At 54.2% G+C, this 15,030-nt stretch overlaps 1 protein-coding gene across 1 annotated transcript; it reads left to right on the top strand.

The window, feature by feature from the left end:
* The first annotated feature begins 2,315 nt into the window (after nt 1-2,315).
* CHAC1 (ChaC glutathione specific gamma-glutamylcyclotransferase 1) lies at nt 2,316-4,687 on the top strand. The gene is made up of 3 exons (XM_004421432.3): nt 2,316-2,678; nt 3,085-3,120; nt 3,558-4,687. The coding sequence occupies exons 1-3, from the start codon at nt 2,448-2,450 to the stop codon at nt 3,957-3,959; spliced, it is 669 nt and encodes a 222-aa protein (XP_004421489.1). The 5' UTR covers nt 2,316-2,447; the 3' UTR covers nt 3,960-4,687.
* Nucleotides 4,688-15,030: the final 10,343 nt, after the last annotated feature.

The following is a 15,030-nucleotide window of genomic DNA, read 5'->3' on the forward strand; positions in this document are numbered from 1 at the left end:
TCTCTGGCCATCCTGAGGCCACGTCCCACGTACAGCACCTAGAAGGATGTGCAACTATGACATACAACTATCTACTGGGGCTTTGGGGAAGAAAAAAAAGGAGGAGGATTGGCAACAGATGTTAGCTCAGAGCCGGTCTTCCTCAGCAAAAAGAGGAGGATTAGCACGGATGTTAGCTCAGGGCTGATCTCTCTCACAAAAAAAATAAAATAAAATAAATAAAAAAAAAATAGGCAACATAATTGTTTCTAATGACTGCACAGATTTAATTTTGTCTATATCAAATTTATGTAACTAATCATCTATTGCTGGATACTTAGGTTGTTTTCTTTGTGTGTGTTTGTGTGTATTTCTCCACCATGTGGATTGACCATAATTTACTTAAACATTTAGCTATTTTTGGATATTTAAGTAGTCTTTCTTCTTTTGTTTTTGCTATAATAAATAACAATGCATTGAAAAATCTTCAGGCATATGGCTTTTCCCATATTTTGAATAATTTCCTGGAGTGGAAGTATTGGGTCAAAGGGCAGGGACGTTTTATGATTCTTGATTTGTATTACCAAGCTGCTTTTTCAAAGGGTTGTTTGTGCCAACTCAGATACTTCCAACAATGTGTTGGTACCAGTTTCCCACCTCCCACTCCACTACCCACAGGTGGTAGATGAAGGGGATATTCTCCCTAAGAAACTAGCAGCAAAGGAGGTGCTCATGTGGACTAAAGGGGACAAGATAGAGAGTGGCAGAGAAGAGGGGACAGGGAACATGGGGAATGGAGGGAAGGAGGAAGGAAAGACCAGAAATAACCATTTTGCCTGTAATTTTTTCCACTTGGAAAAGTAATCCATGCTCCTTGTAAAAAAACCCAAATTTTCCATAAAAGTTTACATTTAATATTGAAAGTCCTCCTCTGGTGACAGGATCTGCTAACAGTTTAGGTATATTCTTCCAGATCATTTCTTTTACAAATATTAATGTATAACATTTTGTTTTTAAAGAACTAGCTTCATACCATACACACCAAATGCAACATTCCTACTGGAGAATATATCTTAGACACCTTTGGAATCACTACTTTTGAGCGTGCAGATAATTTTTAGTTTAAATATCTAAATAGAATCGAATGAGAAACAATATTGCCCATTTGCCCTGGCGGAGGGTTCACCCCGACTTCCTCAGCAGTCGTGTCCCGTGACCCGCCCTGTCCCGGGCTCTCCGAGGGGCAGGCCTTTTGCTGCCTCCAGTTCCCGTTTCCAGCCAGAGACACCCCCAGGAGGCAGCCCCTCGCCGCTGGTTAGGGAGTCAAGCCCAGGCGGCATGCGGACCCTCCGTTGGTTGGAAGGCCAGTAGCCAAGGGAGAAGGCCAGTAGCTGCTCACAGCCCTCTGGGGGCCTCATTTCGGCCCTCCTTGCCCATCTCCCCCGGAACCTCGGTCCTAAGAAGTAACCCAACCATAGTTGGAAAAGTCTCCTGTTCTGGTAGAACTAAATCCATCGCCCCGGGACAGGACTGGCTTGGCTTTCCTGTCTTTATTGCCTCTCTTCGCAGGTCCGGCCACCAACGCCAAACTGAGTTCCAAGTGCTCGGACCGGCTCCTCCCTGAGCCCACCTGAGCTCAGGGGATCCTACACGTAGCCCGAGGCGTAGCCCTCACGTGAGGCCCGCAAGCTCCGAGCGCCCGGCCTGACTCAGCCTCGCAGCCTCTGCAGAACCCCTGGCCAGCCCCGTGACTCAGTTTCTCCATTTGCTCACGCGGGCCAATGGCATGAGGCACCAGTGCGGAATGCGGAGGGTGCCTCTGACGGCTTCTCTAGAGTGCGTGCTCTCAGGCGCAGCCCCAGAGCGCTCCTCTGGACGTGCCCTGCACTGTCCCTAGTAATGAGTCCGTGCTGCCTGGGGTGGCAGTGACTCGGCCAGGTGCACCAGCAGCAGGACTGCTGGAGAGACACCTGCCTGGGACCCGCCCGCCGTGGCTCCTGAGGGGCCCAGGCCATGGCGGGGCTGCCGGGGACACGACCCATGCCCACCGCCCTCCGCCTGACGCAATCCAAGGCGCCCTTGCTGCATGCCGCAGCTGGGGAAACCCCCCCGCCGTTGCATCAGTACTGCCAGGTTTGCTACAGAGGTGGAGCCGAACCAATCAGCGGGCGAGCCGGGCGCGGGGCAGGCCGCTCAGTTACCCATTCAGAGTGCGGCGCGGTTAGCCGCGCAGCAAAATCCGAAGATGATTGGCCAAAAGGGTTTTTGCCCCGCCCCAATCACCGCGGCAGCTGGCCGCGGGGGGCCGGGCTGCCCAGCCGGAGGGTTTAAAGGGCGCCTCGGACAGGGCCGCGCAGCTGGAGCGACCAAGCGGTGCCAGGCCAGGTGTGCGCGTCCGTCGGTCCTTCCGTGCCCGCGCCGGAGACCAGCCCCGGAGGCCGCCCGGGCCCGTCCCTGTGCCCGGCACCATGAAGCAGGAGTCCGCAGCCCAGAACAGCCCGCCTGCCTTGCCGCCCCCCTCGCCGCCCACGCAGGCCCCCCGGGACCACGGCGACCCCCAAGCCCTGTGGATTTTCGGGTACGGCTCCCTGGTTTGGAGGCCCGACTTCGCATACAGCGACAGCCGTGTGGGCTTCGTGCGTGGCTATAGCCGCCGCTTCTGGCAGGGAGACACCTTCCATCGGGGCAACGACAAGATGGTGAGCATCCGACCATCCCCGGGGGGAGTGGGGACAGGATAGTGGGAACTGGTGCCCTGGAATGTCTAGGTCTCTCTGGGCGTACGGTGACTCCGTGCTGATGGGGAAAATGTGTAAACCTGTGGCCAGAGTTTGTGGCTTAAATTCATGGGCCCAGTGGATCGCTGTGTGGTGGCTGGAGTCTGATCCTGTGGCTCACCGTGTTGATCAATGTTTCTGTTTACCAGTCTGGGCCACTGCCATGTGTCTGTTTCTCCAGCATCCAGGCATCACTCCCTCCACTTGCTCCTGGATGAGTGGGGCTCTCTGAGGCCTGGGCCAGCAGGGTTGACAAGGATTTCCTCTGGCACTGATGGCAGAGCTGATTTCTAACCTGTCTTTTTCAAAATCTTTATTCCCTCCCTAGCCTGGCCGTGTGGTGACCCTCCTTGAAGATCATGAGGTAAGTGCCTGAGTCAAGAGAGGGACCCTGGGGCCCAGCATGGAGGGGTGCAGACAGCTAGAGCTCGTGGGTCCTTGGCTGCAGGCTAGATTAGATGCCCTCTGGCCAAGAGGGAGAATTCTCACGAGAATCACCTGAGGATCTTGTTCAAATGCAGATTTTGATTTAATACGATTAGAGTGGGGCCTGAAACTCGCATTCCTAACAAGCTTACAGGTGATACTGCTGGTTCTCAGACCACACTCTGAGTGGGAATCCTGTTCGCCCTGGTGCTGGACCACCTTGTCAACCCTTGTTAAGAGAGGGAGAATGAGGGCTTGATGTATTGCTACTAGATGGCTCATCGGCCCTTCGCCTACCTCCCTTACAGAGCACAGTCCTGGGGAGGGCCCAGCAGAGCTGTTGTGACTGACTCCACTGTCCGTGTTTCCTCCTAGGGCTGCACTTGGGGCGTGGCATACCAGGTGCGAGGTGAGCAGGTGAGCAAGGCCCTGAAGTACCTGAACGTGCGGGAGGCAGTGCTCGGCAGCTATGATACCAAGGAGGTCACCTTCTACCCCCAAGATACTCCTGACCAACCCCTCAAGGCATTGGCCTACGTGGCCACCCCGCAGAACCCTGGTTACCTGGGCCCTGCGCCCGAAGAGGCCATCGCTACACAGATCCTGGCCTGCCGCGGCTTCTCTGGCCACAACCTCGAGTACTTGCTGCGCCTGGCGGACTTCATGCAGCTCTGTGGGCCCCAGGCACAGGACGAGCACCTGGCAGCCATTGTGGACGCTGTGGGCACCATGCTTCCCTGCTTCTGCCCCACAGAGCAGGCTTTGGCACTGGTCTGAGGGGCTGAGCTCCTGCAGGAAGTGCCTGTGTGGACGTGGGGGCCAGGTCCCCACTCCACTGCACACAGACAGACTTGATACAGCTGGAGCCAGCTGAGAGGACTCGGTGGGCGGCCTGGGGCTTCTCTCTGCAGGCGTCTGCCTGTCCACCAGCCTCCGGCTCTCCTGCGTGACACTACTTCCTACTTGAAACTTTATTTATTACACCACGTTGATGTGGTGGGCAAGGTGGGGGGTCTGCCCTGGACATAGGGGCCCTGCTGAGCGGTGCCCCACCCCAGGCGCTTGGGGCCTGACCAGACTCCCCCCAGTGCTGCTGCTAACCCTATACCACCCAGGCCTCCACCTCCCTAGGGAGCCTCCAACACCCTTGACCCTCTGCCCCTCACCCCCAGACCCACCATTCCCTAGCCCTGGAAATACCACCTTCGACAGGTCCCAACCTGCTGGGGAGGGACAGGAGGGAGTGAGGAGAGGGTACCCTACAAGAACTGAGGCCCCTGCTAGCCCTGCTCATCCCCCAGGTCCCCGGGGCAGAGCTGGATCTGGAGTCCAGACACAGCTGCTCAGGCTGGGCCTGGGCCGCTCACCCATTTGGCTTTGTTTCCTTGTCTGTCTGCCTGCCTGCCTGTCTGTTGGTCTATTCCTGGGAAGCTTGTCACTACAGGCACTGTCAGCTTCCCAGTCTGTCCCAGACTATTTATTATCCATAAACTGATCTCTTATTATCTGTGCTGTGCTGGAATGTGGTTCTTTCTTCAGATGGGGAGTTGGGGTGAATGAGGTGGTGAAGCCCTGGAAGGCTCATAAGAGAAGAAAGTGCTCCCTCTTCATCTCCATTCTTCTCTCCCAGGGAGGAGGCAGCTGAGCAGACAGGACTACAAGGTTACACCATCCCATGGGCACCATTCATGTCTTAGAGCATGCAGAGAATGCCCCTGAGTCGTGCAGAATTCAGCTCGTGTGGCTCTGCTTGGCAACCCTGTGAACTGTGTCCTTGCCACCAACTTAGTACTCTGTCTCCTCCCAGCTGCCCCGGGGAGGTTGGCCAGCTTGGAACTCAGACCAGGGCTCCAACCCAGCCCCTTCCCTCACTGGCCCAGTGACCTCCAGAAAAGTAGTCAGCCCTCTGAGCATCAGTTCACTGGGACACTGTGTGACATGTGTGGCTGCTGCTCTTGTGGCTGGTGTCCTGGATTTGTCTGGGTGTCCCCAGCAGGGTCAGCTCCGACCAAGTTGGGCAGCTGTTATGCCTGGGGAGGATACTCATGGGTTGGCAGCCTCGTGTCTTGGCCATTGATGGGAAAAGTGTGGCATCCAGCCAGGCTCTTCTGGAAGCTCAGTCAGGGCAACATGACAGGAGGAGGCAGCAGGTGGCAGGGAGCCCTGGGCACCGCCTCCTGGGCGTCCTGTGCTGGGGCAGGGCCAGACGGCCAGTCTGGGTGCTCAGAGAGCCCTGCTCTATACTGAATGGGGGTGGGGAGGGCTGCTTGTCAGCTGTACATGTGCTTGCATTCTTCAGGCCATTCATTCAGCAAGTATTTACTAAATTGCTATACACCGATCTAGGCACTGGGGGTACAGCAGTGAAGAATCCTCCTCAAGGAACTCGGAGCCTAGAAACTGGGTGGTGACCATTCAGCATGAAATGTGCCATGATGGGAGAATAGCTGCTCAGCTTAGAAAGGGCTCCTGACCCGGAGGGGGCAGTCAGGGAAGGTTGTCTAGGGGAAGGAATGAAGGGGCCGTGCCCCGAGCCTGAGAAGGGATCTCTGGTGAACAGAGGCAGGGAACAGCTTGTGCCAGAGGGGGAAGCAAGGTCAGACCAGCTGGGACAGAGTGGTATGGGGGAGGGGACATGGGGCTGGACAGGTGGCAGAATTGCACACTGCTGGCCGGCCTAGTGAGCTGTGCTGTGCTGCGGATGTGGCACTCCTCCTGGGTCAGAAGGGGCCTCTTGTGGATTCTGAGCAGGGAAAAGACTGCTCAAGAAGGAACACTGGCTGCTGTGTTGGATGGGAGGAGGAAGGCCAAAGAGAGGCCAGGGAGAGGTGAAGGTGGCCTGAGCTGAGGTGTGGCAGTGGGAATGGACAGGAGGATGGATTTGAGAGCAGTTTAGGGGGGAGATTAGCAGGATTTGCTGTGGCTGGTTGATGAGGAGAGGCAGGGAGAGGGCAGAGGGCCAGGGTTCCTGGTGCGGTGGCAGAGTTGGAAAGGGCGGGCATGGAGACTTGCCCTGTATTTGAGTTGGTGGAACCTGTGTGGGGCAGCGGCCTCGCGTGGATGTTCAGGGGGCAGCTGGATATGTGGGTCTAGGACTCAGGAGAGAAATATGGGCTGGAGTTAGAGAATTGGGAGCCATACACATGGAGACAGTGCTTGAAGCCTTGGAAGAGGAGAGAAAAGAGAACGGGGCCCAGGCCCGGCCCTGAGGACCCAAGAATAAGCAGCCGGAGAGGTAGGAGGAGAACCAGGAGAGTGTGGCGTCCAAGAGCCAGGGTCGTGCTGCTGAGATGTGGAGGAAAATAAGGACACAGGAGTGCCCATTGGATGAAATGCCAGGGGTTCCCCGGTGGCCTCAGTGAGAGTAATTTCAGGAACGTGGGTGGGAAGCCACAAGGCAGGGCTGAGGAGCCATTGGGAGGGGAAGTAGACAGCTCTCAAGAAATTTGGCTGCTGAGAGGAGAGAGAAGCAGAGGGGAAACTGAGGGTGAGGGGAGGGTGTAGGGGTCTCAGGACCCCTTTACAGATTAGAAATTACTGAGAACCCCAAGAGCTTTTGTTTATGTGGGATACAGCAACTGACAACATTTAGCATATTAAAATTGAGACATTTAGGGGCTGGCCCAGTGGCGCAAGCGGTTGAGTGCGCGTGCTCTGCTTCTGCGGCCCAGGGTCCGCAGGTTTGGATCCCGGGCGCGCACCGACGCGCCACTTGGTTAGGCCATGCTGTGGCAGCATCCCATGTAGAGTGGAGGAAGATGGGCACGGATGTTAGCTCAGGGCCACTCTTCCTCAAGAAAAAATAAAAGGGGAGGATTGGCATCGGATGTTAGCTCAGGACTAGTCCTCCTCACACACACACAAAAAATATTGACAAGTTTTAAACATATTTATTAATTAAATTAAAAATAAAAATAATAAATCCATTACATGTTAATATATTTTTAAAGAAAAATGATTCTATTTTCCACAACAAACAAATTTAGTGAAAAGAGTGGAATTGTTTTATATTTTTAATGTCTGACAATGGAAGCAGCTGGATTCTCATCTGCTTCTGCATTCCATCTGTTGCAAATCCACATCTCCTATAGCTCTGGAAAACTCCACTGTCCGCTTGTGAGGAAATGAGAGTAAAAAGGCAAATAACCTCTTGGTATTATTATGACAATAATTTTAACCTCACAGACCCCCTGAGAGGGTTTTGGGGACCCCCAGGAGTCCCTGGGCCATTTTTGAGGACTTCTGGTGTAGAAGCACTAACAAACATTTTTTTGTTTTTTTTTTTTTGTGAGGAAGATCAGCCCTGTGCTAACATCTGCCAATCCTCCTCTTTTTTTGCTGAGGAAGACTGGCCCTGGGCTAACATCCGTGCCCATCTTCCACCACTTTATATGGGATGCCGCCACAGCATGGCTTGCCAAGCAGTGCGTCAGTGCACGTCCAGGGTCCGAACCGGCGAACCCCGGGCAGCCACAGTGGAGCGCACGCACTTAACCGCTTGCGCCACTGGGCCGACCCTCATTTTTTGTTTCTTTTCTCTTTCATTTGGAGGGATTGGAGCAGGGTGATGGGGGTACCCAACCTTAAGCAGCAGCATTAAGGAATTTCAGAGTTAGCAGGCACCTCAGAAATCATCCTGTCCATCCCTCAAGGGCATCCTCCTGGAGAACGGGGAGTGAGGAGGAAGGATCAGCAATTCGGTCGCTGTTTATCATTTATGGAGTCTAAATAAAGCAGGCCCCGGGCCCTGGACCTCAGGCTGTGGAAGACAGAGGACACAGAATCACCCTTACACCTGGTCTCGGATAAGGACAACTCCAGGAGCTCAGGGGCTGGGGCAGAGGTAGTCAGGCCTGGGAGGGCCTTAAAGCAGCTGCAGGACTCCACCAGGTAGAGGGCATTCGAGGCGTGGGGACAGCGGCAGCAAGGGAGGGAGGCACCCGGAGCTTGGTAAGTAGCTGCGTGGAGGAAGCCGGGGCTGAAAGCTAGTTTGGAGTCAGTTCGAGGAGGAAGTGTTGAACTTTATCTTGTAGGGAAGTTGAGTTCTGTGGTGATGTTTTTGTTTTTTCATGTTTTTCCTCCCACGGAAGAGTCTCTGTTTGTTTTGGTTCTTTTTGTTTTGTCTGCTTGTCAAGCAGACAGTGTTGTGTTCAGGCCTGGGTTTTAGGAGCCTTGTGCTTGTGGCAGGGTGGAGATGGTCTGCAGGCTGCAAGACCTGGTGGGCGCCTGGGGCCGTGATCCAGGCAGGTGCGGGGAGAGCTGAACCAAAACTAGGAAGTGGGAATGTGGGGACTCCTCCTGGCGGCCCGTTGGAAATGGGGGGCCAGCAGGAGGGAGGAGACTGGGGATCCCAGGGTTTTGCCGAGAGGGGGCATGGACAGTGCAGGAGGACGTGGGTGAACACCACTCTGGCCCCCATGCACCCTTCTCAGGCTGGCAGCCTCCTAGGGGGTCTCCAGGTTGCCCCCCACCAAGCCCCGGGAAGGACCATGTTCCTCTAGGGGCTATCGTTCCCCTGAAGACAGTGGCAGTGCCCACGTTAGAGAAGCACAGGGTGTGGGGAGATGGACCTCAAATGGGGGAGACCCCCCCCCTTTTCCCAGGCCTAGCTCTGAGGAGAGTCTAGGTGCTCCAGGGTGTGAGTCCAACCTCAGTGCCCAGGGCCAGGTCAGGGGAGGCAGTGGTCACAGAGAGAGCGTGCCTGAGGGCCAGAGTTGGAGCACAAGGGCCAGCCTCCCACCCCATGACCAGGGTGACCATGTACCCCAGACCATGTATCCTAGGGTGCCCAGGACAGGCCTAGTTTACTCCTCTTGTCCTAGAGTAATTATTATTTTCACTCTCAAAAGCATCCAGGTTTGGACAGTAAATTGCATGGTGGCTGCAGAGACTGGGACCGAGTAGGGTTGCTCTATCAGGTGGGTGTCAGAGGGGGTTGACCAAAGGCCCTGACCATGCCTGCCCTCTGTCCTCCTCTCCCTATCCATGGATCTTCACCCCCAGAACAGGCCGGGGGGCTACCTCTCCTCTGCCCTTCCCTGGTTGCCCTTGAAGAATCCCTGCCAGGCCTGCGCTTCCCAACTCGGGTCTGCCCCTGCCCTCACCACTGCCCCGGGCATTTCCCTCGACACACTCTGAAGGCTCTGCCACAGAGCTGCTCTCTGGTCACTGGCCCTTCCCCTCCAGGGAAGGGACCCTCTTCCTCCTGAGCCCGCCCCTCCTCCTTCATCTGGGGACCCTGCACTGCACACTCACCCCTCATGCTCTGCTCCTCCCCCTGGTGCTTCAGTCCGTCTTTGGCTCTGTTCTGGACCCTGCCCCTCCCTGGACCACCGGCCCGGCAGTAACGTAGAGCCAAGGGTGAGCGCTCCCCCATCACTCAAGCTTGAACGTAGGGCCCAGGCTCCTTCCTCAAGCCTTCACGCGTTCGTTCCGCTGGTCTTGCTCTGCTGGTCTTGCTCTGCTGGTCTTCTGTGATCTAAAGGCTTCCTGTACCCGCCCTACCACCACTGCCCTAATACTCGCCCTTTCCCTGGACCGTTGTCACGACCTCCACACTGATCGACCTTCCCCAAGTTTGAGCCCTCCCTGGATATTCATCTTCCACATAACGTAGACTGCAACTCTGGCCACACCTCTCCACGCTGACCAACTCCGCTGGCTCTTTGCAGCCCTCAGGATAAGCTTCCCTGCAGCCTGGCCCCTGCTCTCCCCTCCAGCCTCGGCACCCACCCTGGGCCCCTCCATCCCTGCCCGCTGGTATCCATGCTGCCTGCTGTCTCCTCCCACCTCATGCTATTTCTGGCCACCAAGCCTTCGCTCCCCTTGCCTTCCCTATCCGACGGCTTCGCCTGACCCTCTGGTATCCTGAGAACTCAGCACCAGCATCGCACCTCCGGAAGCTGCTGCTGACCCCGGCTGGCTGCTGCCCTCCTCCTGCCCACCTCTCACACCTCTGTTTTGTGCCCAGCACATTGTATTGGCATGATCTGCTTGCAGGCCTGTCCCCACTAAATGGAGTCCCCCAGGGCAGCAACTTTACGTATCCCAGCACAATAGCACATCTCTGGGTCCACGTAGGAGTCCAGGCGACCTGTGGGGAATGGGATTTAATGAGACACCCTTCTAATGCCACGTCACACGTCCTGTTGCAGGGAAAGACTCCATGAAAACCTCAGTCAGAGCCAAGGGAGAGTGCCAAGCTGCTTCCCCAGGCTAACATGCAATCTGAAGGTTCATGTGCACAGCCCAGGAATGTGGGACTGGGAGCCCCCGGGCCACGGGTGGACCAGGCAGGCATGGGCAGCCGAGCGCGCGCCTGACTGGGGCAGCGCTGACCCACGCCGGTGGCACCACACCGGCGGCTGCCATCCTGGGCTGGCCCCTCTCTCTCCTTGGTCTGTCTGAGAGACGCCAGGCCCTAAACACACACCAGAGGAAGGGCTGCCCTTTGACAAGCATCTCAGGGGCCAGGGGCTGCGCCCTTGCCAGTCCTCCCACTCTGGGCCCTAAGCTGGAAGAGTGTTCCTGCCTCTCCTGGGGTGATGCTCTCTGTGCCCAAAGGAGGGGAAGCTCGGCCTTCCTGGGGACAGCCTGAGGGTGTTGGTGACTAGGGGAGGAAAGGGACAGTAGTGTATCCAACTGTGGCTTCCCCTCACAGCAGTCAAAGCCTCCAGCCAGGCACAGCGCCTCCTGGGTCTAGTCATGTCTGTGCCAGGTCAGGAGGGTGGCAGGAGACGGGTATGTCAGACGTGCAGGTGGCTCTGGCTGGGAGGGACCGTGAGTCCACGAGGGGAAAGCTGATGACGACCGGCTCACGTAGGGTGCCTGAGTCACCTGTCCACAGGAGTAGGCCCCGGCCTGCAGGGGTTTCCATAGGAAGGAGGCCAAGTTCCTGCTCATCGGCCACTTGCAGATCTGACCTGAGAGGCATGACACACACTGAACAGATGGGCGCTGATCTGACAGAAGCCTACAGCATGCCTGTGCCATGCGGGGTGCCTTCCTACCTTGTCTTGCACCCTTTAGTCCCTCATCATGAAAATCTCTTTCCTGCAGGCTCTGGTCTGGCTAATTCGTCACTCAAACTTCAGGGCTCAGGTGAGATGTCACCTCCTCTGGGAAGCCTTCTCTGAACCTCCTCTACCTGACCACCCAGGCCTGGCTTTGAGGCCTTGCCATGCATCTCTGACACCTGGGCCTTTTCTCTTGCAGCTTTGATAGCCCTGTGTACCTTGTTGGCCTCCCCAGCAGACTGTGAGCCCTTGAGGGGCCTCCCAGCACCTAGCAGAGCCGGCACACAGTAGGTGCTCACATTGCGTTTGTTGAGTGAAAGCCCACTCACTTAGGAAGAGGCCAGCACTGGTGGGGGGGAGCTGGGGGCTGGAGTAGGGGCTCTGGGCCATCTCCCCACGAGAGGGACTATGCAGCAGAGGAGGGTGGGCTGGGTGGAGGCACAAGGGAGGGGAGGAGACAGACCTACCATGACCACCCCCGACCCCAAATCCACCAGGGCCCCATATCCTGGTCGGAGGATTGAACTGCTGTTCAGGTGCCAAGCAAGAGCACTGGGCTGGAATGCAGAGATCGCAGTCCCTGTTTTAAGCTGTGTGTCTTAGGCAAGGCACTTATCCTCTCTGGGCCTCTGTTTCCTCAAATGTGAAATGAAGAGCTGCACCAGAAACCAGTTCCCATACAGTTCCAGTGGCTCTTCTTTTTCAGGAGGGACGTGGACTCAGGGTCAGAGGGACTGGGTTTCAGAACCAGGGCTCCATGTATCCTGTGAGTCCTCGGCCAGGTTATTTAACATCTCTGAGCTGCAATTTCTTCATCTTTAAAATGGGACTGATCATCATAACCACCTCTCAGATTCTCGAGATTAGATGTGCTATCAGGTGAGAAACACTCTCTATACTTTAAAGCACCATGTGAATGTTGGTTACTATTATTATTTAACACTATTATTTTTCACCAACACCTGATTAGTCACTGGATTATCTCTCACCTCACTAGAGGGTCAGCTCCATGAGGCCGGAGCTGGCGCCTCCCTGTCCATTGCTGCATCCTTGGTGCCCAGTGTGGAAGCCTGGCTTAGCCGAGGTCCTCAAAAAATATTTGCTGGACACATAAATGGATAAATGAGTTGACTTGGATGAATGACTGCATGAATGAACTCCATGAGCAGAGCGCTGAAAACAAATCAGGTTGACTGGGGTGTAGGGAGAAAGGGAAAAGGGGGAGGAGGCAGAGGAGGAAGGGGGTGCTCCCTGGGCTGCCCAGGCTCTGCCATGTTGGGGAGCATGGGTGAAGAAAGACAGGAGAGGAAATGACAGAAAAAAAAACTTGGGGCAGTGAAACGAGGCTACTTCACAATTCTGCCAGGGCTGAGGGCCTCGCAGGGGGCCCCTCCCTCGTCAGAGCCCTCCTCCACCTCTCACAGCCCCTGCCCTACCAGGGAGAGGGAGGAGGAGGGGGGCTGGCTGAAGCTAGGCCATTCTGGTTTGTTTACAACAGCACAGGCCTGCTGGGTCATGACACAGCCAGCAGCATTTAACCCAGCTAAATATATCTCCTCTGCTGGCCGGGACCACACAGCCAGCCCCTGAAGGCCAGGGACCACCCGCTCATCCCTCCGGTTGAGCCCTGGGCCTTCTCCTGACCCCAGAGCCCTGTGTCCCCAGGGAGCCAACCGCCAATCAGGGTCCAGATCAAATGCCATCTCTGGCTGAACCCAGGCGGAGAGTTTCATTGGGACAGAATCAGAGGACATAAGGGGAGAACCCTATGAACCCACCTGTCCAGCAGTGGGACAACCAAATGGCTCATCTCCCTTCGATGGTATATTTTCAGTCTTTACGAATGTTTAGGAAGAGTATTGACTGTTAGGAAAACATGTTACTCTCTTTACAGTACTTTCTTAACATTACCGTATAATGTGAAGTGGAAAAAAAAGCATACAAAGTGAGGTACGTAGTATGAATATAATCATGTCTTTTAAAAAGCATAGAAATATGTCTGGAAGGAATCACCAGAAACTGTCAACACAGTTTGCCTCCCAGGAGGGGAACTGGAGGCCAGGGGATGGGATAGGGGAGAGACTTTTTTTCTTGTGCCCTTTTGTATGTTTTTGATTTTGAATTGTGCAAATTTATTACTCATTCATAAGTAAATAAGTCAAACACGTAATAGAATAAAATGCAGAGCTGAAAAAGAAAAGGCCTATGCATAAAGAGGCGCTGGAAGTAGCCCTCAGAGGTTAAGAACACTTATTGGGATGGTGGGCCACGCAGGGGCTCCCTTTTCTGCGCAGAGGAACAGCTGGCTCTATGCCCAGCTCAGCCAGAACATCAGCCTTGCAAACTGGAGTAGGGGTCCATCAGTGCTCAGAATCTAATTTGAGGCACGAAAAAGGACGTACCCGCCTTAAAATATCTCCTGATGGAGTCTGAAATTTCAGCCCATGCTTTTGCCTGCAGTAGTACCACTTCTCTAAAGTCCCCTTGAAAACATTAAGGTGGGGGACGGGGGTGTTACCACGCTATCATTTTATTACGTGAACTGAATTGAAATAGGGAGACACACTGTAACAAAGCTTGGATTGTGGGAAATATCTTACTTTCTTCTTTCTTTTGAGTTTTTTCTAAATTTCCATTACAAACATATACTTCTTTTATTAATACCGCTTATTATAATTATATATAAAATAACATGTGATCATAGTAGAAAGTCTGGAAAATACAGAATAGTATAAAGATTTAGAAGGTCATTCATAATTCCACCATCCACCTCTAGACCTCCCTCTTACAACTTTATTAAAAAACCTACATATGTAAGTGAAATCATAAAATTGACCACACTTTGTCTACTATTTTGTGTCCTACTTTTTCTCCTAAGATTAAACTGTGAGGGCCGGCCCCGTGGCATAGTGGTTAAGTTCATGCACTCCACTTTGGCAGCCTGGGGTTTCCAGGTTCGGTTCCTGGGAGCGGACCTACACACCACTTACCACGCCATGCTGTGGTGGCGTCCCACATATAAAGTGGAGGAAGATGGGCATGGATGTTAGGCCAGGGCCAATCTTCCTCAGCAAAAAGAGGAGAATTGGCAACAGATGTTAGCTCAGGGCTAACCTTCCTCACCAAAAAAAAAAAAAAAAAAAAAAGATTAAACTGTGAGCATTTTCCCATGTCATCAAATATTCCTGAAAATATGATTTTTAATGGCCACCTAATATTTCATCATATTGATGTACAAAAATTTATTTAACGAATCCATTGTTGTTTCCATTTGAGTTGTTTCCATTTTTTTGCTAGTTTTGGCTACGCTGCCATGAAACCTTTTGTGTCAGTTGTATACAACAGAAAATCCAGTTCAAATGGGCTTAAGCCAGTTGGGAGTTATGGGTGAAACTCAGAAGTTAAGAGGAAGGGGGCTTCAGGCAAGGCTCAGCCAGGGCTCCTGCTTCATCCCTGGAGTTCTTCTGGCTTTACCCTTCTCTGTGTGGCAGCCTTACCCTCAGGTTGGCTTCTCCTCAGCTCTTGGGGAACAAACTTCCTGTTCACATCCATGGGGGTGGAGAGACGGCTCAGGGCCTCTGTTTCTCTGATGGGCCAATTTATGAAAGGGTAGCCATGAGAGAGGGAAACTGCTCCAAATGCCTTGGGCCTGGGATCCCTACCCATGCTGGACCAGGTCATGTGGCATGGTGTGTGGGGGAGGGTTAGGCCTATCCCTGTGGCTATTGCAAAATGCGGGAAGGGAAAATGCTAAGTAGACAGCCAAAGAATGTCCTCTGCAGCCTGGCTACTCAGATCGGGGTCTGTGGACCAGCAGCCTCTACATCATCTGG

Source organism: Ceratotherium simum, chromosome 3 (assembly GCF_057802395.1).
Source record: "Ceratotherium simum simum isolate JZ-2026a chromosome 3, ASM5780239v1, whole genome shotgun sequence".
In the NCBI taxonomy this organism is placed as follows: domain Eukaryota; kingdom Metazoa; phylum Chordata; class Mammalia; order Perissodactyla; family Rhinocerotidae; genus Ceratotherium; species Ceratotherium simum.